The sequence below is a fragment of the Lutra lutra genome, chromosome 5 (assembly GCF_902655055.1).
Source record: "Lutra lutra chromosome 5, mLutLut1.2, whole genome shotgun sequence".
Lineage (NCBI taxonomy): Eukaryota > Metazoa > Chordata > Mammalia > Carnivora > Mustelidae > Lutra > Lutra lutra.
Genome location: NC_062282.1, coordinates 150,662,863 through 150,688,265, shown reverse-complemented (window position 1 = coordinate 150,688,265; position 25,403 = coordinate 150,662,863). Strand labels below are relative to the sequence as shown.

The following is a 25,403-nucleotide window of genomic DNA, read 5'->3' as shown; positions in this document are numbered from 1 at the left end:
GCAACCTAACTGGACAAAGACAGGGAAGTTATGTTTTCCTAGAAATTTTCCTAGAAACTAGAGAATTTAAAAGAATGGTTGTGAGGAAAGAGGCACTGCAGTGGAAGATTACATGACTCAGAAAAGTCTGCTCCTCATGAGTCTGGAACAGTAAAACTGATTAGTTGGTCCCAGGAAGCAAACATTGAATTCAATGATTTTTGGCTTCAGCTCAGTCCCTACCCCCAATAGTACCTTTTCTGAGGTTATTTTTTTTTAACTCTTTGACAAGGAAAAAGAAACTAGTCCCCCCCCCCTTTTTTTAATAAAATAGGTAGTTTAGTCCTTAAGTGCTTGCCCACTCCAGTTGATACTGGACAACACTAGAGGTTGTTGCTTCTGTAAAGTTCAACAATTTTAGTTTGACTTGGGAGATAGCTGTTTTTACCTTGCCCGAATTATTATTCACATTTTAGAAATGCAGAAATGTGCTAACTTGAAGCATCTAACAGCCCACCTCCTGAACTTAAGAGTCTGAATTTCTATCTTGTGGCCCTCAGAGTGTGGGAGGAAGCGAAAGTTACCTGGTTCACTTTACCTCAGCTAGGATGAATGGTGATCCACATTCTTCCTGGGCCTTCCTGGATGGTAACCGGAGAGCTTAATGAAGGAGGCACAGCCTGGGTGCCAAGAGGCACACTCCCATCTTATACTGTAAGATCATCACTCACATTTATCAGTGGAGTAACTCGCAAAAGCAATAGTTGTCTGAATAACCTTTAATTCTCAACCTCACGCAGCAAAGGTAATCACTTTGTGATAAAACCAAGTGAAATACCATGCATTTTGTGATTTAAAATAAAGTGGCTTTAGATCTGCTTCAGAGCTGGGAACAAGTTGTTAGGGAGAAAACACAGGACCATGTGCCTGCAGAGTTCAGAGTGATTTTCTTTTCAGGTAAATGGCTTGGAAAGCAAAGAAGAAATAACCCCAAAAGTTTTCACAACCACCAAGTACACGTTTTGCCTTTAAACTATTAAAGAACATATTTTAGCAACAGTGAGGTAGCTACAGGTCACCTGCTTATATTTCTTCTCCAAAACATTCTTCTTAGTATAACTGGCTTGCATAACACTCAAATGTCATTTCAAAAAATAGATTCCTAGATTAATCTAAAGTCTGGATTTTATGGCTGCACTTTTACATAAATCAATAGGCTTCCCAGTGATGCTTGCGAAAGCTGGGGGCTCTTATCACACATCACCAGGGACAAGATAAAAGAATCTTACACCTTCTCGATCTTATAGCCATGATAACTTAAAAACTATGAAAACATTTCATAGTAGCTTTCCTAATACACTTAACGTTACCTGCATCATGAAATCTCTGATGTCTGAGGAGGTCTACATTCTGAAGTTTAACTCACAATTAACTACTCTTCATCACTTTCTGCCCAGGACGAGTTTTTTGAAATTGAGTATGAAATGAACTTCAGTTGGAAGACTTTCCACATGTGTTTTATTCATAGTTTTTCTCCAGTGTGAGTCCTCTGATGATTGGTAAGGGATGAGCTCTGACTAAAAGCCTTCCCACATTCTTTACATTTATAAGGCTTTTCTCCTGTATGAATCCTCATATGTGTCATAAGGGATGAACTTTGTCGGAAGGCTTTCCCACATACTTTACAGTTAAAGGGTTTCTCTCCAGTGTGAATTCTCTGGTGCTGAATGAGAGCTGAGCTTTGGTTGAAAGCTTTTTCACAGTCATTACATTTATAAGGTTTCTCTCCAGTGTGAATTTTCCGATGAGTATTAACTGCTGAGTGGGAACTGAAAGCTTTCCCACATTCTTTACAGTTATACGGTTTCTCTCCAGTATGGATTCTGTTGTGTATATTAAGCCGGGAAATCCAGGAGAAGGCCTTCCCACATTCATTGCATTTATAGGGTTTTTCTCCTGTATGAATTCTTTGATGCTGTATCAGAGCAGAGCTTTGGCTGAAGGCTTTCCCACATTCTTTACATGCATAAGGTTTCTCCCCAGTGTGAATTCTCTGATGTATGATAAGGGCTGAGTGGTAACTGAATACTTTCCCACACTCATTACAATTAAAGGGTTTCTCTCCAGTATGAATTCTATGGTGTCTACTTAGCCGCGATATTGAAGTAAAGGCTTTCCCACACTGACTACATTCATAGGGTTTCTCTCCAGTATGAATCCTGTGATGCTGAATAAGAGATGAGCACTGGCTAAAGGCTCTCCCACACTCGTTACATTTATAGGGCTTTTCTCCAGTATGAATTCGTTGGTGATTATTCAGGGATGAGCTTCCTTTAAATGTTTTGCCACACTCGTTACATTTATAGGGTCTCTCTCCAGTATGCATCCTCTGATGTCCAATGAGAGATGTGGTGAAACTGAAGGCTTTCCCACATTCGCCACAGATGTAAGGTTTCTCTCCTGTGTGAACTCTCAGGTGCTGAGTGAGAGAAGAGCTTTGGCTGAAAGCTTTCCGACATTCCTTGCATTTGTAGAGCTTCTCTCCAGTGTGGATTCTCTGGTGTTTACTCAGGGAAGAACTGTGGAGGAAGATTTTCCCACAGATGTTACATTTGTAACATCTGCGCACCGTGTTGACTCCCAATTGTTTAAACAGAACTGAATACTGCTGGGAATGGGGTTTCCTTCCTCTGGAAACAAGTCTGGGTTTTCTAATAAGTGGTGATTTCAGACTGAGATTCTTCCCAAGCTCAATACTCGTAAAGCTCCTCTCCCTCATGTAGGTGTTTTTGATGGTGACTAAGACTTTCCTGAAAGGTTTGTTCTTTTTGCCTTGTTGTTTCTCTAGCTTGTCCTCATTTAAGTAGGCTTTCCCCAACTTGAAGTCAAAAGGACCATCCCCTAGGAGTTTATTCATTACTTCCTGATTTTCTTCTTCAGAAACTGTAGTTTCAAATAAGCGTTCCCATCCTAAAATAAACAAAACAGGTAAGTCTCCCTTGCACTAAGAATAAAGCAAAGTGATACCAAAATATACAAGGATTGCTAACAAATACGTCCTGGATGTTTAAGAAAGGATGCGGAGAAAGAAGGGCAAGAGAAAGCAGCAGCATGGGAGACATGCCTGGGTGGAGAGGTCTGCAGAAAGCTGTATGTGGGTGAGCTCCAAGGAAAGCTCCTCCGACAAGGGCAGCCAGGCCTGCTCTAGGAACAAAGCTGGGGTCAGCAGGGGACAGAGCTCTTCTGAGTTCAGTGGGTTGTGTTACTCCTCAGCTCCCTTTCCCGTGTCAGTCACTGGTGCACTCAAGGTAAATCCACGAGGAAACTGCAGAGGGGCTATAAGTGAAAACTGCTGTTGTGGAACTCCTCTGAGTGCCGTATGTGGTGTTGTGATGGACATTTCCTCACTCGTTCAAGCAATTCTTTACTGAGTAGCCACCATGCAAAGGTCAAGAACAGAAGTATGCGGAACATATCAGGCAGGAATCCAGTTTTCACAAGGGTTTACATTCTAGCAGCAGGGTACTGACAGTGACCAAGCGACGAAATAAACTAGGGATGATGAGTCCTGGGGGTGATGAGAACGAAGAAAACAAAAGCAAGGTGATGTGCAGTATGAGTAAATGAGCTGACATTTTAAACTGGGTGATAAGGAAGTAGAATTAAAGATGGGATCTCATGGGCGCCTGGGTGGCTCAGTGGGTTAAGCCGCTGCCTTCGGCTCAGGTCATGATCTCAGGGTCCTGGGATCGAGTCCCGCATCGGGCTCTCTGCTCAGCAGGGAGCCTGCTTCCCTCTCTCTCTCTGCCTGCCTCTCTGTCTACTCGTGATCTCTCTCTGTCAAATAAATAAATAAAATCTTTAAAAAAAAAAAAAAAAAAAGATGGGATCTCAATAATGAGAGATGGCCATGCAAAAACGTGGGTATAAATATGATTCTGGTCAGAAAGAATGTAAGGTGAGAGTCAGCTTCAAGTTGTCCAGGAACCCAGTGTGGCCTGAGCAAGAGGGAACAAGACAGTGTTAGGAGGTGAGGAAAAGAAGTACGCAGGAGCCATATCATGCAGGTGATAATGGAAGACATTTGGAATTTCTTCAGAGGATCACTGCGGGCTAGGAGGGACAGGACAGTTTTGTTTAAAGAGGATCACAGTGGAGGTGCAACAAATGGGCTGTCACTGGCAGCGGGGGTAAACAAGGGCAGATGTAGAGCAGCCACTCAGAAGACTGGATGGAGGTGATGGCGGTCTGCACTAGTATGGCAGTGGAAGGGGGCACATTTGGGATGCTCTGAAGGCAGAGATGACAAGAGTACGTATATCCTGAGTACGTGAAAGAGAGGACTGAAGGATGATATCCAGCTTCTGGCCTGCGCAGCTCGATGGGAAACTGGTACCATGTAATGATATGGGGAACCTTGGGGGAAGAGTACACTCTTGAGAATAATTTCCAGTCTGCTTTTGATCACTTAGAATACAGTGCAAGGAATGGTTTCACTGCTTCATAAAGAATGAATGTATTTTCTTAAACAGTTTTTATTTTCTTAACTGAAAAAGAGACATATAATCATTGTAAGAAAAATAAAGAAAATACAGAAAACTATAAATACGAAAATCAAGTTTACCACGATTGTATATATACACAACACACAAATATAATCATTGCTAGATGTGGAATTTAGCTCACCAGAATTTTTCTGGATATTAGAAGACACTTTCATTTGAAAAATAAAAATGGGTTGAAACTACACTTCCCCCTACCTACTCTTCACTTAAAAAAAATGTAGGCTTCTCTCCATAGCAACAAAGGAAGGTTGACACCATCATTTTTTTTTTACACCATCATTTTAATGGCAATGTAAGATTTCAAAGCACAAACATAATTGTAATTTAATAAATCCCCTTCTAAGAGTCACTTAGCTTTCTTCTCCTCAGTGATACCTCATGTTATTAACATTCTTTATACCACCATTGCAACTCTGCACAATTATTTCCTTAAGATAAATTTCCAAACCTAGAATTGATTTTAATAAAGCCAGACCATCCTGCAGAAAAACTGCACCCATCAAAATCCCTCGAAAGATACTCAGGTATCACTCGGAACAACAGGAAAACACTGGATATGTATTTCTTAATTTGGGGTAATATAATAAGGGGAAAATGGCTTCTCATTGCTTTATTTTGTAATTCATTGATTATAATGAAGTTGAATAGTTTTTCAAAGAATCCTGGGTGGATTTTCAAATTCATATTCCTTTATTTTTTTTTTTTTAAAGATTTATTTATTTATTTATTTGACAGAGAGAGAGAGAGAGAGCACAAGCAGGCAGAGAGGCAGGCAGAGAGAGAGGAGGAAGCAGGCTCCCTGCTGAGCAGAGAGCCCAATGCGGGGCTAGATCCCAGGACCCTGAGATCATGACCTGAGCTGAAGGCAGCGGCTTAACCCACTGAGCCAGCCAGGCGCCCCATCCTTTATTTTTTTTTTAAAGATTTTATTTATTTGACAGAGATCACAAGTAGGCAGAAAGGCAGACAGAGAAAGAGAGAGAAGCAGGCTCCCCACTGAGCAGAGAGCCCAATGTGGGGCTCGATCCCAGGACCCTGGGACCATGACCTGAGCCGAAGGCAGAGGCTTTAACCCACGGAGCCACCCAGGTGACCTCCTTGATTTTTTTAATGGTAATACTCATGCCTTTGTACTATAATTATTTCTTCTCTGGACCTTTTCTGTTTCTCTTTATATTATGCCTTTGTACTCCAGAGCCACTACAGCAATCTTAATAGTAGGAAAAAACTAGAAATTAAAATTTCTGGAAGATTATTTAATAAAATATGGCTTAATAATACAATAGAGCTCTTTCAGAAAGATAGGCCTCTATTTAACAAGGGCTGAAGAGCTGAAGTACATTCACAATTTAAAATAGGTTTGAGAGGGGCACCTGGGTGGCTCAGTGGGTTAAGTCTCCTTCTTTGGCTCAGGTCACGATTTCAGGGTCCTGGGATCAAGCCCCACATCGGGCTCTCTGCTCAGCGGGGAGCCTGCTTCCTCCTCTCTCTCTGCCTGCCTCTCTGCCTACTTGTGATCTCTCTCTGTGTCAAATAAATGAATAAAATCTTTAAAAAAAAAAATAGGTTTGAGAACAGTATGTAACATCAATCTCTCTCTCTGTGTGTCTCTCTCTCCCTCATGCACAAACACAATCACACTCAAATAGTCACAATCTGAGAGGATAAACAGTAAAATATCAACAAAGGTTCATCATGGTTGGTTGGCAAAATTTCAGGTCTATCTCTTTAAAAAAAAAAAAAGATTCTGTTTATTTATTTGACACAGGGAGAGAGAGAGAGAGAGAATACAAGCAGAGGGAATGGCAGGCTGAGGGAGAGGGAGAAGAAGGCTCCCTGCCAAGCATGGGGCCCAACGCGAGGCTCGATCCCAGGACCCTGGGTTCACAACCTAAGCTTAACCGACTGAGCCACCCAGGCAGCCCTCTTTTTTTACTTATTTTTTTTAACAATATTATGTATTCCTTCTATAAATTAAAAGTAGTTAATTTTTTTCAACTGCTTGCAAAAGAAGAACACAGTCAATTTGGATACTAATGATTTCTTTACCAACCAGAAAGCTCAGAGCCAAATTCTAGATTCATCCAGGGCTACTATGCTGGCCCTTATCAGATACATTCACTTTCTAAGGTTCTGACCAAACTTTCTGTTTTATTTTATCATTATTCTTACAGTTAGCTTCCTTGGATTATTGGTAGAATGTGACAGAATATATGTTAGTATGTAGTAGGAAAAAAGATCCCTGAAGTGAAAAAAAGACTTGACTCTACAATGCAAAGGACCCTGTGAGGCCGAATAACAGTATTAACCCCAAAACTCCTTGGTATTTGATACAACCTAATGAATCTTCTAAATTCCGAAGATAAAAAAAAATCCTATAATATTCTAGACAGAAGATTAAAAAAAAAAGGACCAGATTTCTACACAGAAGACAGAGGAAAAAGAATTAAGCTAACAGAGGACTTTTTATAAGGACACTCAATACTCAGACACTAAAGTCAAGTGTGAAGGGAAAAAAAAAATTTGATGCCAGAATTCTAGATCCATAATTCTCACCGGAGAGGTAAAAGAATATTTTAGACAAGCACCAAAAAAGCACATGAACCTTTCTGAAAACATTATTCAAGAGAATATTCTAGTTACACCAAAGGGGGAAAGCTGAAGACAAAGCTAATGAATAGAAACACGGGACTGAGCTGACCCAGAAAACCTATGTCCTGCCATAGAGAGGAATAAATGACAATAAATGATAAGAAGCAAAGCTCAAAGGAGAGAGCCACCATCTGGTGCTAGAATCAAAACAAAACAGAACAAAAGCAAAGGTGGAAAAGAAATCCAAAATGACAATAACAGGAACAACAAAAACCAAAGACAAAGCAGAACAGCAAATGAGAGCTTAAGGACCCAGCAACCCAGAGGAGTTTTAGAGATTGAGAGATATATCCTAGCAGCCAGGGTCTGGAACATATTATTTTGAATATTTTCACACAAAAGATTTAAGAGAATGCTGTATTCAACATCTGCAAACCTTCTGCATAAATTCTATTTATGACCATTTTGCTACCCCTGCCTTCTCACTCTCGTGTAGTATATAAATATGCATACATCTGTGTTTTCTCTTTAGCCGAACCGTATATAATAATTTGCAAACCTAAAATGTCAAACAAAAACCCAAGCTGGAACAATGAGGGATGTACTGTATCGACAGAAGTTTGTTCAAACCAAAGGGACAATAATTTAAAATCATCAGTCCAAAAACTGAATGGGAGGTCCTCAGAGAGGGAGAAAAACCATGAGAGACTCTTAATTATAGGAAACAAACTGAGAGTTGCTAGAGGGGAGGGGGGTAAGGAATGGGCTAACTGGGTGATAGGTATTAAGGAGGGCATGGGATGTGATGAGCACGGGGTATTATATAAGACCGATGAGGGGCACCCTAGTGGCCCAGTAAAGCCTCTGCCTTCGACTCGGGTCATGATCCCAGGGTCCTGGGATCGAGCCCTGAATCGGGCTCTCTGCTCAGCAGGGAGCCTGCTTCCTCTACTCTCTCTGCCTGACTCTCTGCCTACTTGTGATCTCTGTCTGTCAAATAAAAACTTTTTAAAAAGTTGGGGGGGGCACCTGGGTGGCTCAGTTGGTTAAGCCACTACCTTTGGCTCAGGTCATGATCCTGGAGTCCTGGGATTGAGTCCCACATCGGACTCCCTGCTCAGCAGGGAGTCTGCTTCTCCCACTGACCTCTCTCATGCTCTCTCTCTCTCAAATAAATTAAACTCTTTAAAAAAAAAAGAATTATAGTTCTAAAAATTAAAAAAAAAAAAGACTGATGAATCACTGACCTCTACCTCTGAAACTAATGATGTACTGTATGTTGCCTAATTGAATTTAAGTAACAAAAATTAAAAAAAGAAAGAAAAGATCAGTCAGAAAAAGAGAAGAAGACAGGAGTCACAAATCTTTACGCATTATATAAGTGTTACCTTTTCTGCATTCACATTACAAAGGATACCGGAGACAAATGGGCCCTTCTTGGGAGAATTCAACTCTCCCTCTGAACCTGCTGTATCAGGGCTCAGATAGATAGAGAGAGAGGATATGCCCTTCCCAGTCTTTCCCGCCTGGCCTGGCCCATTCAGGAGGGCCCTGGTCCATGTCTCCTGAGCAGTAGCACCCAGGAAGTGAGAAAATGCTCTGCCCACTTCCCAATCATTGTCACTCACCTACACATGGGCCTTGAGAAACTCCATTTTCCACCATCCAGGGGTCTTCCCCTTGCTGCAACTGGAAGATGACCTTTGGTTTGGAAAACAGGATTCCTGTTTGTGAGCAAGAAGAGAATGAGTCCGCTGTGCAGATATGAGCAGCCACCCTGGCACACAGATCCAGCCCCAGGGGCTCCGGGGCAGAGGGACAGCTGAAGGAAGGAGACGTCTTTTCAGAGAGGGGCTTCAATTAGGCTTTTTGAGGATGGCCAGGAGGTGGTCTCAGGAAGAAAGTCAGGGCGCTGGCTGTGCATGCCTCTATTGGAACCTCTCAGGAGACCCAGAGGGATAGAGTGTCGAGCCAAAGAATGGCAAAAGCACACAAAGGCTGCCCATCACTGACTCTACCAACCTGAGGCCTTTCCTGGCAGCGGAGGGGATAGCGACTGCCACCCTGAGAGCTCACCTGCGGCTGAACGTGACCAAGCCCTCCAAGTGTCCTCCTTGGGGAGGGCCCCACGAGGCTCCCCCGACAGATTCTCCATCATGAGGAAAGGTCCTTACCCAGCGAGACGAGGGTGCCGTAGTTCTCCAGCATCACCTCCCGGTACAGGGTTCTCTGTGCGGAGTCCAGGCGCAGCCACTCGTCCTGGCTGAAGAACACGGCCACGTCCCTGAATGTCACAGACTCCTGCAATGGCAAACCCGTTCCTGCTCACCCGGGACCAGACCCCCAAAGGGGCGGCTGAGCAGTCACCCTGTTGCCATGCAGGGCTACAAGCATCTCTAGGCAAGTCTCTGCCCTTTCCAAATGTACATACAGTTGTCCCCACTTCTGCAGGAGGGACCATGTTCTAAGAACCCCCCTCTCCAAGTCTAAAACTTGGAGAGTACTGTACCCTACATATACTGTTTTTTTCCTATAAATACAATCCTATGATAAAGTTTAATTTATAAATCAGGCAGAGTAAGAGATTAACAAGTCATAACAGAACAATTACGACAATATGCTGTAGCAAAAATTATGTGACTGTGGTCTCTCCCTCTCAAAACACCTTACTGTGCTGTACTTACCCTTCTGCTTGTGATATCGTTACAGCTAGACCCCAAGACCTGATCTTGACTGCCCACCTGCTTGTGCTCATGGACCTGTATCCCACATTCTTCCTTGAGCTTTTCTTTCCAAGTTATCTCTCAAGATGGAAAGTGAAACCGTCCCTCCAGCAGTAGCGACTTGGACAAGAGTCTCACTGACAAGATCTCCACCACTGGTCACCACTGGGTGACCAGCCCACACCACTCATACCAGTTTGAGCTAGAGTCCTGACTCACCTTGCACAGATGGGACCATGGAGTGACCTCTAGAATGACTGACAATTACCTCCATCTCCTTAGGATACTACAATCTCCGCCCAAGGAGGACACAAGCCTTGTTTACATAACATACAACGTGTGTTCCGACGTGTTTCCTTAAGGCGCATGTGCAACCTTACGCCCACCTCCACATACAGTGACAAGGATCCCCTTTTTAAATATTCACCTTAACCCGAAATAACAGGAACCCATCCCCCCTGGCTTGGGGAGTCATGGCTTCGGAAGTTATTTGGCATGATCTTATATGCTGCAAATAAAGTTTCCCTGGAGCAACAGCTCACCTGGTATAGTTTCTCCTGGTGGCTCACCCAGGAGTGTGAGAGGATAAAGTGCCCAGGAGTGTGAGGAGTGCCCAGGAGGGTAAAGTGCCTACACGAGGGGAAGTGAGGAGAATGACACAGGCTTGTGGTACAGTGTCTGGCTACTTCTGACCTTCTAAGGAGAGGCTGGAAGCAGGATCATCTGGTAACTGAAACCATCAATTCCCTGATGGATGCGGGGGGTGGGGGGGCAGGGGCTACTCTAAGTCTTTTCAAAGGCTCAGGAAGTCACTTCCCAGGCTCATAACTCCGGACCACTTCTGTGGAGGCCTGGAAGCCATCTCTTTGAATGTGCCAACCTCTCAGTCTCCTGGGAGTGGGCGGGCCTAACGGGTCACCTGACGAATGTCCAAACTGGGCTGTAGCCACTCAACATACAAGTGAGCCTTCTGTCTTGACAATCTCTTCGGGGGATGGCCTGTGATGCACGTGACATTCGGGCCGAGCACTTATTCAATGATAAAAGTGTTTTCTTTCTCTTCTGCTTCTGTGGAGAGGTTTTCTGGTTTGGGAGGAGATTGTGTTCTTAATTATATTTCTGTTAAGTGCCACAAAAGGACCAATAAGGGAAGAAAACACTGTGGACCAGATGCTTCGCTTCCCTCAATCTGTCCCCCAAGACCACTAGTCCTACCTAGCTGGGATTCCTTTTCCTTTCACCAGCTCTTTTAACCTGGTCCTGCTCATAAGCCCCAAATTTCCCAATATAGTCCAACCCTCAAACAACAGGAGTTTGCACTGAGCAAGTCCAAATATATATAGACTCTTTTTCAATAAATACAGTACTGTTAATGTGTTTTTCTCTTCCCTTTAATTTTCCTAATAACATTTTCTTTCTCTAGCATGCTTTATTATAAGACACACAGTATAGAATACATATACCATACAAAATATGTGTTAATTGACAGAATTGGTAAGGCTTCCAGCCAACACTAACTATGGTTAGTAGTGAAGTTTTTGGAGGAGTCAAAAGTTATATGTGGAGTTCTCATTTGCCACCATGTGGCTGGAGCTAGAGTGTATTATGCTAAGCAAATAAGTCAGTCAGGGAAAGACAAATACCATATGATGTCACTCACATGTGGAATTTAAGAAACAAAACAGATGAACATAAGGGAATAAAGAAAAAAAAGAAAAAGAGGGGAGGCAAACCATGAGAGACTCTTGACTGTAGAGAACAAACAGGGTTGCTGGAGGGAGGTGGGTGGGGCTAGATGGGGGGCATTAAGGGGAGCACCTGTTGTGATGAGCACTGGGTACTGCATGTAACTGATGAACCACTGAATTCCACTCCTGAAACCGGTATTACACTATATGTTAGCTAACTAGAATTTAAATAAAAACTTTAGAAAAAAAAGTTGTATGTGGATTTCTGACTGCTTGGGACAGGTGGGGTCAGAGCCCGAGCCTGTATGTTAGAGTAGGCAGAATGTTGGCTTCTAGCAGAATGGAGGCCAGCAACGAGGAAGTTGTGACCAGCTGTGGGGAAGGTCAGAGGCTGCCCTGGCAGCCCTTCACAAGCCAGATCAAACCACACAGGCCCAAGATAGCAGCTGGCTGGACAGGAAACCCCTGACCAAGTTAGGAAGAGAAAGCTGAAACCCTACGTCCCTGCCCCAAGTAATGAATATCCTACCCCCTAGTTACAATTGTCAATAAAAGATAGCAACTCAAACCCCAGCGTGCAAAGTGCTTGATCCCTCTCTCTCTCTCAAGGTCATCTGCTCTCCCATCTTGAGAGTATATTTTTTGCTTTAATAAACTTTCCTGTTGTGTCACTCACCTGCTGTGTTGTGGGCCGGTCCTTGAATTCTTTCTTGAGACAAGACCAAGAACTTTCAGCAACTCCTTCAAGGACAGGCTGGGTCGAAGCCGCTGGGCTTCCCCAGTTCACCCAGCAACACTGAAACCCTGTGTTGTTCAAGAGTCAGTTATACTAGAAATATCCCTGACCACGCTTGCTGATTCAGAGGTCTTCTTTCTTGGATCTTCCTAGAAAATCACCTGGACTCCTATGAGGGACTACTCTAGTTGATTGGTCCTCAATTCCTTAAGGGTAAAGACCATACATTTTCTCTTTGAATTCCTAACGTTACAAAGAGAATTATCGAACTCCCTCAAGGTTCCACCCTTCACAGGGAAAAAAACAAACCTAGATCCCTCACAGAGCTCTGGTGTGGCTTTGGAACAGGACTGGAGAGGGACTTAGCTGCTAAGCTGGGAATTCCCAAGAAGACTGATCCCAAGCACCAGACAAACAGCTTCCTTCAAGAGTTACCCCACCAAGCCCTTGGGGGCCTCCGTGGGCTCAACCACGATGGCTTCAGTGTGTTCACGACCTCTGAACCAAGAAGGCAGATGAAGAAAGGAGTCTTGACTCACCTGAGCTTGGGCTGGGAGCAACCCTGTGGCCATTTCTCCCTCCCTGCTGCCCCTCCTAGAGAAGGCTCCTGAAATGGAAAAAGAAACTGTGAGCAGTCTGTCTGTCCATCCTGTCTGTACTCCCACCCTCACGAGGCATGACTAAATTAGCTCCACACACTGAGCACCCTGCAGACAGAAGCCAGAGGGAACCTGAGAGCCCAGGTATCTCTGCGTTGGAGGGTCTGTAAGCATGGCCACCCAAACCCAGAGTGCGTGGCAAACATACTTCCAGTCCCGGGCCTGCTACCTTTCAGCCAGTGGTTTCTGAATAAAGGTAAATCAGACTAAGGAATTAGAACCATCTCATGGACATTAACAGAGTAAAGGGCAGTCAGACCCGGCTCACAAAGATGTTCAATGAAAGAGAAGTAACATAAATACTCTGCACATCTGCACTTAAATATTTTGAGATGTATTACAATTTAATTACATTGTACCTAACATACTATATAATTAGATATAATATATGACAACAAAATAAAATAATACAGTAATTATCATCATTCTTCACTAACATTTGTAGGAAATTGGTGTCCTTTTCCGTAAGAGCAAACCAAAAACTAGTCCTCTGTTCCCCTTGGAAATGGTGCTTCCTTTATGAAGAAAGAGTTATCAAATCTCCTTTATAAACGAAAACATTACCCATCCTCTCCCTGCTTCAAAAAACCCCCACAAGGCTTAAAAGAAAGAGCATCATTGGCTAGAGATGAATTTAAATTTTGGAGAAAAGGGAAGTAACTCAGCAAAAGGACAAAATTAAACAAAAAAAGAATAGTCAAATCACTCTAAGATTCACTCTGAGAACAGGGCCACACAAGCTCAATACAGCAAGGATAGTAAAAACTAATACACATAAAATAAAGTTGAAACTGGAGGGGGGTGGGGGGAGACCAACGAACGCGATCAGCCAAAAACCGCCCCAGGGTGCACGAACCCTCCAACAGGGCAGAGCTCCCAGCAATCTCAGTTCTGGGGCCACTGCTCCAGGAGCGCTGCCCGAGGCTGGCCCCCGAGGCTCAGGCAGTGACAGCTCCGATTTCCGGGGAAGGAGGGCCGCGGGAGCGGAAAGCTCCCGGGGCAACGCCCCCTTCCCGGGCCGCCTTCACCTGCCGAGGCCGCCGCAGCTCGGACTCCCGCGACTCGGACTCGGCTGGGACTCGCGCGGCGGCCGGCCCTCTGCCCTGGCCCCGCCGCAGGAGCTGCACACCCCGGGCCCGCTCTCACCGGCACCCTGTACCTGGGCCCGCCGCGACCGGGACGCCAACCGGCGCACCGCACCGGAGACAAGCAGGATACCTAGCCTGGGGACATTTTTCACCACCGCCGCCAGGCCGCCGGGCGCAATGCGCCTGCGCACGAGACTTGGAAACGGGTGCCTCGGCTGAACCGCCGCGCTTTTCCTTACGAACTCTATTTCCCAGAGGTCATCGCGGGACGACGGCCTATGGTGCCCGAGATGGGCCAACAGCCCTAAGGCTGGAGAAAGCCGTCTTGCTGGGAGCCTCCAGAAGGCTGCCGCCGCGTCTTTTCCGCCTCTCTCACCGCCTGTCCTGTCGAGCGCGCTTTTCGGGAAAAGTGAGTACGTATTTAAAAATGTGCAAAATTAGGGGCACCTGGGTGGCTCAGTGGGTTAAAGCCTCTGCCTTCGGCTCAGGTCATGGTCCCAGTGTCCTGGGATCGAGCCCCACATCGGGCTCTGTGCTCTGCAGGGAGCCTGCTTCCCCCCCCTCTCTCTATCTGTCTGCCTCTCTGCCTACTTGTGATCTCTGTCAAATAAATAAAATCTTTAAAAAAAAAATGTGCAAAATTAGCCGCTCGCTGCTGTTGTTCTCGGTGGGTGAGTGAACTGCGGCAGCAAGAATTCTTGGAATGCCAAGGTTCGTTCGGCTCGGGGTTAAATGCGCAGAAACCGCCAGGTCCTGTGCCCTGATCGGAGCTGGTCAACTCGCGTCCCGAACTGCAGCCTCAGGAGCAGAGGGACAGGCAGGGTCCAGCTCGCTTTTCCGGTCAGCCTCAGGGTGCGGCCGCCCCTTGAGGAGCGTGGTGAGATGTGTTGCAGGGGTCTTTCCGCGAATATTGCGGCGTTTTGTGGCGGCTTGTCGCCTCAGGCAGTGCTGCCTGGTTTGGTTCCTCAGGATCCTTCGGCCGGACTAAGCTTGTGGTTTCTCTCCCTTGACGGGAGGGAACCCGTCTAGTCGGCGAGCCGCTGCTGTGTTCATTGTTGGGGTCTTTTGTTCTCGGCTGCTTATTATTTTTATCTATTTTACACGTTTTTGAGTTTTTAAACAATTATGTCTGAGTGTCGTAACCTGTAGAAGATGTATTTTTAACTGACATTCGCATTGGGTTAAAAAAAAAAAAAGCGCAAGCCAGTCATTTCCCTTTTTACGACCCTCTAATGAGGGTCCTCATTATGAGGGTCCTCTAATGAGGACCTTCTCCTGAGGGCGCCTGGGTAGCTCAGTAGGTTAAGCGTCTGCCTCCGGCTCAGGTCATGATCCCACATTCGTGGGATCGAGTCCCGCATTGGGTTTTCCTCTCCTGCTACCCCTCCCCCTTCTCATTCATTCTCTCTCTCGCAAATAAATAAAATCTTCAAACAAATAGTAAAAATGACTCCTTTGAATTGTAAACTTTGTCTTGTAGCATTGACTATAATCCGCTCAGTGACTGGTACTGTGGGGTGCTCCCTGAGGGTTGAATGATTTCTTTTTTAAAATAACCAGCAATGCAGTTTACAAAACAGAACTAAAACAAAAGGGCGCTTGAAGGTAGAAAACAAAGAGAGTAACTAAAATATGCCAGAAAAATATGAAAAAAAAAATCTGGGATCACAGTGTGATGTCAGACAAAAATTGCAGAAAGGATGCAAGGCAAATAATTTATGGGGGGGGGGTCTTAGGAATTGCATTTGGAGAGACGCAGGTATGTGGGAAAAAATCCAAATAGTGCTCTGCCTTGGGGGCGGAGGAATTCCTAGGATTCCTAGGAAGGGAATTCAAAGAAGTCTTAGCTAAATTGTTTTGCAAAATTATGTTTGGCTGAAAGAGTCTAATTTCTGTCGAATTCACAGATTGCTGTCTGGGCTGCAGGAAGCACGATATTTCGGTTTGGCCTTGAGCTACAGTTAAAAGTATGCGTTTTGCGAGGAAGTGGAAGTGCATAGGCCCCACGTCCTTAATGGCCCCCTGGTTCCATTTTCAACATACTGTCCTGACAGGAGTGACTGTTTCAGGTTTTTCCTTTCATAGTTACAATAAGACAAAGATCACTTCAAAATAAAAATAATTAAATAGGACAAAATTAGTTGTTTCATATTGATAAAAGGTAATCCATATCCCTAGCCATTAGGGAAATGCATTGAGGGGTGCCTGGGTGGCTCAGTGGGTTAAAGCCTCTGCCTTCGGCTCAGGTCATGATCCCGGGGTCCTGGGATCCAGCCGCATATCGCATATCGGGCTTTCTGCTCAGCTGGGAGCCTGCTCCCCGCCTCCTCTCTGCCTGCCTCTCTGCCTACTTGTGATCTCTGTCTGTGAAATAAATAAATAAAATCTTAAACAACAACAAAAAACGGCATTGAAAGAGCAGTTCACAGCCATTAGTATGTCTGCTGTCAAAACAAAACGGTACGGGACAGTGCAGCAGATGAGTGCTGGTGAGGACATGGAGAAATTGGAATCCATTGCTGGCAAGACTGAAAAATGGTGCAGCTGTGGAAAATAGTATTTTCCTCAAAAAATTAAAAATAGGATTACTATGTGATCCAGCAGTTCCTCTTCTGGGTATATTCCCAAAGGAATTGAAAGTGATGACTTAAACTAGTATTTGTACAATGTTAATAGCAGCAATATTTACAGTAGCTGAAAGATGGCAACAAGCCAGTGTCAATGGACAGATGAGTGGCTAAACATAATGTGGTGTGTGCGTACAATGGAAAATCATTCAGCCATATAAAGGAAAGAACGCATACTCGTTCGGACACATGCTCCAACGTGGACAGATCTTCAAGACAAGCCAGGTAAAATAAGGCAGACTCAAAGTGAACAAACACCGTGATTCCACTTGTATGAGGTCGTTAGAATCGATTTATAAAAAGTGGGAAAATGGTGGTTACCAGGCATTTGGGGAAGAGGGGAATGAGAATTTATTGTTTAATGGGTATAGAGTTTGAGTTTGGATGATGAAAAATTTCTGGAAATGGATGGTGGTGATGGTTGTACAACAATGTGAATGTACTTAGTACTCCTGAACTGTACACTTAAAAATGACTAAAATGGTAAATTTTGTGTTGTGTGACTTTTACCGCAATAAAAATAATAGCAATATGAAATAAAGATGTAACAGTTATGAACTGTTATTGGCAAAACAACATAACATTGAGATTTACAAAGTATAAGTAAAGTGACACTGAGTACATGATGGCCTCCTTTTTTCTCTTAATATTCCTTAAAATGACAAAAACACATACATATTTAATTTTCAAAGGAATAGATCCCCTTCAGCTCTAGAAAATACCATCAGAACCCCAGGAATTGAGAGAAAATCTTGGAAGGCATGCAGCAGTATGCCCTGAGATCCAAAATCCATCTAGTAAAAAGATTCAGAAGCAGCAGCCAGGAAATGAAAAGGAGGAAAAATTACAAATAGATTACAGAACATAATGATGGGTTTGGGCCAGGAGAGACCTACAAAAAAATATATCCTGTATGAAATTTCAGAGCTCTTAAGGATAAACAGAAAATCCTAAGAGCTACAAGGATATAAAAATAAAATTTAGTTGTCTTAAATGATAAAGGCAGAGCCAGAAATTCTTGGGTGGGACTCTAGCTCCAGCAGAATGAGTAGTTCAGTGAGGTCATCAGAAAACCAAGTTTCTTCCTTCCCTCCTCTCTGCTGCTCAGGAGTTCGGTGTGATGTGGACATGGACACAAAATCAAGGTTCTGTTGGGAAATAGGAGGGGGGGTTAAATGGATGTTGGGTAATCAAGCATGCCCACTCTTCTAGGCAAAGCAAAGAGGGTAAGGCTGATATCAGATTCAGCAGCAGCACTGGATTCTAGAAGATGGTGTGGAGTAATATCCTCAAATTCCTAAAGTAAAATGACTTAGAACTTGTAAATCTATAACCCTTTAATCTAGCATTCAATTGTAAGTGAAGTAAATGCATTTGGAAGATGAAAGTATTTGCATAGATTGTAATCCCTAAAATATTTCTGATGGAATTAGTGATAAATGTAGTCATTTTAAAAAAATCAAAGAGGGCACCTGGATGGCTCAAGTCAGTTGAGCTTCTGACTCTTGATTTCACCTCAGGTCATGATCTCTGGGTTGTGAGACTGAGCCCCATGCTGGTCTCCACTCTGCATAGAGCCTGCTAGGGATTCTCTCTCTCCTCTCTGCCCCTCCTTCTTGCTTGCATGCTCTCTCTCATTCTCTCTCTCAAAAATCAATCAATCAATCAATCAAAGAAAGTGTAACTTGTATGGATTATAGGAGAATGTAGTAAGTACATTAGTAAATTATCAGGGATCAAAATGATTCTTGGGGCATATTGTGAAGATTTAATAATAGGATTAAAAACACATGATAACAAAAGGGAATGGCAAAGAGGATATGATGACAGGCTAAGGTCCTTGTCTTTTTCAAAGGGATGATGCAGATACAATTTGACTTCAGATGTAAATTTTTTTAAATGTTTAAATATGTATATTATTTAATAGAGACCTGTAGGCAAACGGAAACATGGTATCTGACTTTGTAGCCAGTCACAGAGTAGTCTTAAATTATATTCTTTTAAGGCAACATTCTTTTTAAAATATAAATTATTTTTGTAATGAGATCTTCACAAAGTTGCCTTTTCACTGTGTTTTGTTGATGTGAAATCACACTGTAGTACACAAAAGCTGGTCACCTGGGGAACAATAATTATATATTCAGCTTAACAGAAATGAAAGGACATTTGTCTCAAAACACAAGAGTTTATCTGCTGCATAAGCTTTGGTCATGTCATCAGATTAGAGAAGTTTTGAAGTATCATTTTTATTTTTTTTATTTTTTACTTTTTAAAGATTTTATTTATTTATTTGACAGAGAGAAATCACAAGTAGGCAGAGAGGCAGGCAGAGAGAGAGGAGGAAGCAGGCTCCCTGCCAAGCAGAAAGCCCGATGCAGGGCTTGAACCCAGGACCTGGGATCATGACCTGAGCCAAAGGCAGCGGCTTAACCCACTGAGCCACCCAGGCGCCCCATGAAGTAACATTTTTAAATTCTTGATAAGATTGTTGTGTGGCCATAGGTCCCAATCAGGATAGTGATAGAGAGAGACCTGCAGCCCTCCTCTCCATGGAGGATATTTCTTCCTTCTCCACACATCTAGCCTGTGTCCTGAGCCCCAGCATCAGCCTCTGTTCTGGGTTGGAATGTGGACCCAGGGCACTGGGCTGCGCAGGTAGGGAGGAAAACAGGACTTGCACCAAGCTGCCTCGTTCCCCAGGGTATGAACACTCACTCACCAGCGCTGCCCGCACCTTCTGGCCCACCAGGCCGTCAGTGTTTGGAGTCTTGGACCTAATACATCAGAAGGTAAAGCCAGCTCAGCTTGGAGTGCTTCGGGGAGAATAAAGATATCCACCAAAAGGAGGGCTTTTCTGCCTGGACCTAACACACCAGTGCTCTGGACCACAGACCTCTGTTCAGAGAGACACTGGCCAAGGATGGAATCACTACTTCAGCTGTTGGCAGCTTACCTTCCAGACTGTCAAGTATGCATTTTGCTGTCTGCATCTCGTGGAGTAGTGTTAACTGCCTACTTATCCATCAGTATCAACAGGGAGACTTAGAACCAAAATTAGAGATCTGGCTTGACTGTATTTTATTTTCTATTAAGTATATGGGGGAACCTGGACTTCCATGATGTTGCCAAGGAGAGAGACTTACCAGGTCTCTGCAAAGCAACATATAGGATTTCATCAAAATGAAAAATTTCCACAGTCTTAGGAGCATGAAAAGACAAGACACAATCGGGGAAAACCACTTGAAGAGCATTTATCTGATAAAGGATTTATACCCAGAATATATAAAGAACTTTCAAAAAACTCCATTGTACTACACCAAACATCCTAATTTTTTAAATGGGCAAAAGATTTGATCAGATACTTCACTAAAAAGATATATTAATCTCAGAAAATGTAGCACAACAGCATTAGTCATTAGGAAAATGCCAATCCAGACTATAGGGAGATACCACTACATACCTGTTGGGTCCATGGTCAAAGGAGCGAGACTGATACAAAGCGAAGGTCAAGCAAAGCTTTATTTCGCGCCAAGCATCGAGAATCAAACTGACCGGCCAGGGCTGTCTCTTGCAAAGAGGCGATCCCTCCCAGCCTCACAGACTGACTTTTATAGAGTAAAGGCCATGTGGTTGAGCCTGGCCACACACAGATGGCCAATTGAATTACAATTTACCCTATAGTAGTTATTTTTTTCTTTTTAAGATTTTATTTATTTGACAGAGAGAAATCACAAGTAAGCAGAGAGGCAGGCAGAGAGAGGGGAGGAAGCAGGCTCCCTGCTGAGCAGAGAGCCCGATGCGGGGCTCGATCCCGGGACCTGGGATCATGACCTGAGCCGAAGGCAGCGGCTTAACCCACTGAGCCACCCAGGTGCCCCTATAGTAGTTATTTGAACTAGCCTATCACTCTGGTCAGAATTGGCGCCCAAAAGGCAGGGCCCACAATCTTGGGTGGTTAGGGAGGTGCTTTTCTGATTGGATGTCTCCACCTGGCTTGGCTCATCCTTGTATTCTGGGCTCTGTTACCTCCCCCTGACCTGACACATCCTGGTATATGGGCTCTGTTATCAGGGGCTGGTCAGTTATATTCTTCTGGTTTCCCAGACTTGTTTCTAAGTAAGTTCCTCTGGGGGTCAGGGTCAATCCAAGTTTCCTGCATAAACAACAAAATGGCTCGCTCTGGCTAAGCAGGCCCTTACATATCTACCGTGCCGGAAGGGCCCACATCCCCTCAAATACATCCACAACTTAACCCCAAGAATGTGTGACTGTTACCTTATATGGCAGGAAGGACGATGCCCTTGTGAACAAGTTAAGGATCCTGAGATAGAGCAAGTTATCCTGGTTTATCTAGGTGTGCTTGACATAATCACATTGGTCCTTACAAAAGGCAAGCAGGGAGTCAGAACAGAGGTTATATGATGATAGAAGAAGGGGGACAGAAAGAATTGATACCACACTGCTGCCTTTGAAGATGGAGGAAAGAGGCTGTCAGCCAAGGAACGTGGGTGTTATGCCCCAAGAATGGGTCCGTGACTAAAGGAGCGAGACTGATACAAAGCGAAGGTCAAGCAGAGCTTTATTTCGCGCCAAAAGCATCAAGAATCAAACTGGCCCGCCAGGGCCGCGCCTCTTACAGAGAGGGCGACCCCGCTCTCCCTTACGGACTAGCTTTTAAGGGCAAAGGCCATGCGGTTGGGCCTGGACACGCACAGGTGGCCAATGAAATTGTAACACACAGAGAAAGCTGCACAGTGTTGCTAGGTGACCAATTTATTACAATTTCACCTTGGTTAGGATTGGCGCCCAAAAGGCTCCCAAAGGGCGGGGCCCATACTCCTTGGTAGCTAGGGAGACAGTATGCATCCCCCCACTGATCGGATGTCTCCACCTGGCCTGACCCACCCTAGTATCTGTGTTTTGTTACCTGAGGCTGGTTTCTGGGACTTGTTTTTAAGTAAGTCCCCTGGGGGAAGGGGAGCAGGGACAGTTTAAGGGTTAAACAACAAGGTTATTGTTTAACCTCAATGGAAGCCTCTGGCTAAAATATAAAAATATAAAATAAGTCCTTATAGTGGACACCTTCCACAAGCTGGAAAAGGCAAGGAAAGAGCCCCAGGAGGAAGCAGCCACGCTTTCACATTGACTTGGGCTCAGTGAAATTGATTCTGGACTTCTGGCTTCCAGAATTGCAAGAGAATAAATGCATGTTCTAAGCCCCTGAATTTGTGGCAGTGTGTTAGAGCAGCGATAAGAAACTAACATGCCTCTGGGGCGCCTGGGTGGCTCAGTGGGTTAAAGCCTCTGCCCTTTGGCTCAGGTCATGATCTCAGGGTCCTGGGATCGAGCCCCGAATTGGGTTCTCTGCTCAGCAGGGAGTCTGCTTCCCCCCTCTCTCTCTGCCTGCCTCTCTGCCTACTTGTGATTTCTGTCAAATAAATAAATAAAATCTTTTAAAAAAAGAAAGAAAGCAACTAACACACCTCCTAAAGTGATTTAATAATTTTTTATTAAATACAAATTTTTATTAAATACAAATAGATAATACAAAATGCTGATGAAAATGTGAAAAGAGCAGAACTCCCACACTTTGGAAAACATTTTGTCAGTTTCTTATAAAGTTAAACTGTAAGGGCCTATTCAACCAGAGCGGCCCCACCTCGATTGAACAGCCATTTTGTTGTAAAACTTAAATTGACCTTGCCCCCACCAGGGGATCTTATTTAAAAGCAAGTCCTGGAAACCAGTCCCAGGAAACAAAGTCCAAGTACAAGGGTGGGTCAGACCAGGTGGAGGTATTCAATCAGTGGGGGCGCATACTGGCTCCTAGCTACCAAGGAGTATGGGCCCCCGCCCTTTGGGAGCCTTTTGGCGCCAATCCTAACCAAGGTGTGATAGGCTAAATCAAATGTCTACTAGGGTAATTGTAATTCAATTGGTCACCTAGCATGACTGTGCAGCTTTCTCTGTGTGTTACAATTTCATTGGCCACCTGTGTGTGGCCAGGCCCAACCACATGGCCTTTGCTCTATAAAAGTTAGTCTGGAGGGGCGCCTGGGTGGCTCAGTGGGTTAGGCCGCTGCCTTCGGCTCGGGTCATGATCTCAGGGTCCTGGGATCGAGCCCTGCATCGGGCTCTCTGCTCAGCAGGGAGCCTGCTTCCTCCTCTCTCTCTGCCTGCCTCTGTCTGCTTGTGATCTCTCTCTGTCAAATAAATAAAATAAAATCTTTAAAAAAAAAAAAAAAGTTAGTCTGGAAAGCAGGGAGGGGTCGCCCTCTCTGTAAGAGGTGTGGCCCTGGCCGGCCAGTCTGATTCCTGATGCTTGGCGCAAAATAAAGCTTTGCTTGACCTTCGCTTTGTATCAGTCTCGCTCCTTTAATCACGGACCCATTATTGGGGTACCCAATTTTGGGGGACCCAACAAAACATGCACTTCCCATGTGACCCAACAATTTCGCATCTAGGTATCTACTGAAGGGTAAATTTAAACATATGTCCACACAAAAACTTGTATGAAAATCTTTTTCTTAATATATTATTTATTTGACCCAGAGAGAGAGTTAGAGGGAGCCTGACATAGGACTCAATCCCCAAACCCTGGGATCATGACCTGAGCTGAAGGCAGATGCTCAACCGAGCCACCCAGGTGCCCCTGTATGAAAATCTTTGCAGTGGCTTTACTCATAATAGCCAATGCCTAGAAACTGAAATATCTACCCACTGGTAAATAGATCCATAGATTTTGATACTTTCATGTAATAAAAAGAAACAAATTTCTGGCATTTGTCAACACAGATTAATCTTAAAAGCATTATGCTAATGGTGAGTGCTATGAAGTGTATAAACCTGGCGATTCACAGACTTGTACCCCTGTGGCTAATAATACATTGTAAGTTAATAAAAAATTTAAAAAATTATTAAAAAATAAATAAAAGCATTATGCTAAGTCAGAGAAGCAGAACACAAAAGGTTACATAGTGTGTGCTCCTTTATATATAAGACACAAAAAAGAGACAAAGCCAGAAGGGACAGAAGTCAAATCAGTGGTTTCCTAATGCTGGGGAAAACAGGAAGGGATTGACTTCTAAAGCAGCACAAGAGAGAATTCAGGGTTGAAGAGGCTGTATTAACAAACCTTATTCCTGACTCACTTAGTACCCAAACCCAAACTTTTTTGTCTTCTCCACTTTTCACAAAATGCTGCAGAAAGGGGAAGGTTTGTAAAGGCAGAGAGGGGTAGAGAAAAGGAAATTGTTAACAGAGGATGAATGCATTGTTCCAGACCAGGTGGACCTCCTAACTGGTGCTGACCAGGTAATGTCAGGTTAACTGGTTAAAGGTTACATTCCTAGAGAGCTGAAACTATTCAGACTGGATATGGAGTCTTGGTTTGCTGACATGGGGTTTAGCACAAGTGACTCCATCCTGGCCCTGCTGTTTTCTTATTAACGCCACAAAGAAGGAAACTGAGTTATAACTCCCAACCCTTATATCAAGTATTTCCTAATTTAAAAAAAATAATATTTAGTTGCAACAATAAAAATTTTTTTCTAAAGAAAAAAATAATAATAATAAATGCTGCTACACAGCAAAGGAAACCATCAACATATGAAAAGGCAACTTACTGAATGGGAGAAAATATTTATCATGTATCTGATAAGGGATTAATATCCCAAACAGGTAAATAACTTATATAACTTGGGACACCTGGGTGGCTCTGTTGGTTAAGCCTCTGCCTTCGGCTCAGGTCGTGATCCCAGGATCCTGGGATCAAGTCCCCTGTCGGTATCCTTGCTCAGCGGGGAGTCTGCTTCTCTCTCTACCTCTGCCTGCCACTCTGCCTGCTTGTGCTCTCTCTCTGACAAATAAAATCTTTTAAAAAAATTTACCTAGGAAATCTTTGTCACTGAGGTTAAGTGGATAACTAAATATTGTTCTCATCATAATCCTAGTTATTATCTTAAAATGTTGTATGTCACAAAATAACCACATTTCCTTGTCAACTGCATGGTAATGAACTCTTATCAGATCTCTAACCATGGCATTTTCCCGTCTTTGTCATTTACAGGATTATTATTTTACTCTGATGCTTTTGCAAAAGTGTTTCATCTTCAGAGAGATTCATAGAATGGACTTTGCTGGTAATTTTAAGATCATAAAACTGAACCAGGTAAGAATCACCAGAACTAATGGTCAAACTGACCTGCTCAAACTGACTTGCTAAATCCTGGACTAGAAAGCCAATTAAATCAGGAACTCAATGCAAAGAAAATGGAGCTCAGGACAGAAAGGGGATCTACCTGTGGCCCTTGGAAATCACAAGAAAGACTGCAAACTCAAAAGGTTTATGGGATACCGCACCCGTTTCTGGTTATCTCTGAAGCCATCGGAAGCCTCCTTCAGTCCAACCACTGCCACCACATCTGTTAAACAATAAAAATGCAACCAAGTAAGTTTGAAGGTCTAATTGGTCTTACTAATTCATGATTCAGGCAGCCTCCAATCTAACAAATACAGAGTATCTTATTTGGAAGTAATCTAGATATTTAATGATTTCATCACTTAATATAACTTAGCAAAACTTCAAGGTTTTAGACGACCGAAATTTTCAGAGAAACTAAAAAGTTCTCCTAAAACCTGTCAGGCTGCTTACATCTATCTATCTATCTATTTATTTATTTGTTTATTTATTTATTTAAAAGATTTTATTTATTTGACAGAGAGAGATCACAAGTAGGCAGAGAAA

The 25,403-nt window shown here is 43.7% G+C and overlaps 2 protein-coding genes across 3 annotated transcripts; one reads left to right on the top strand and one right to left on the bottom strand.

Moving 5' to 3' along the window:
* Window positions 1-1,480: 1,480 nt before the first annotated feature.
* Window positions 1,481-14,235, bottom strand: ZNF879 (zinc finger protein 879). Of its 2 annotated transcripts, XM_047731031.1 has the most exons (6): window positions 14,102-14,192; window positions 13,380-13,457; window positions 12,823-12,890; window positions 9,311-9,437; window positions 8,765-8,860; window positions 1,481-2,949 (listed from the first exon to the last, which is right to left on the bottom strand). In XM_047731031.1, exons 3-6 carry the CDS (start codon window positions 12,853-12,855, stop codon window positions 1,502-1,504), a joined length of 1,704 nt encoding a protein of 567 aa, XP_047586987.1. In that variant the 5' UTR covers window positions 12,856-12,890; window positions 13,380-13,457; window positions 14,102-14,192; the 3' UTR covers window positions 1,481-1,501. The 2 variants fall into 2 exon arrangements, with proteins under 2 accessions (XP_047586987.1, XP_047586986.1); XM_047731030.1 differs by lacking the exon at window positions 13,380-13,457 and having other exon boundaries at window positions 14,102-14,235.
* On the top strand, window positions 12,896-25,110 carry LOC125101228 (uncharacterized). The gene is made up of 3 exons (XM_047731814.1): window positions 12,896-12,910; window positions 13,852-14,439; window positions 24,726-25,110. Exons 1-3 carry the CDS (start codon window positions 12,896-12,898, stop codon window positions 24,879-24,881), a joined length of 759 nt encoding a protein of 252 aa, XP_047587770.1. The 3' UTR covers window positions 24,882-25,110.
* The last annotated feature ends 293 nt before the right edge of the window (window positions 25,111-25,403 follow it).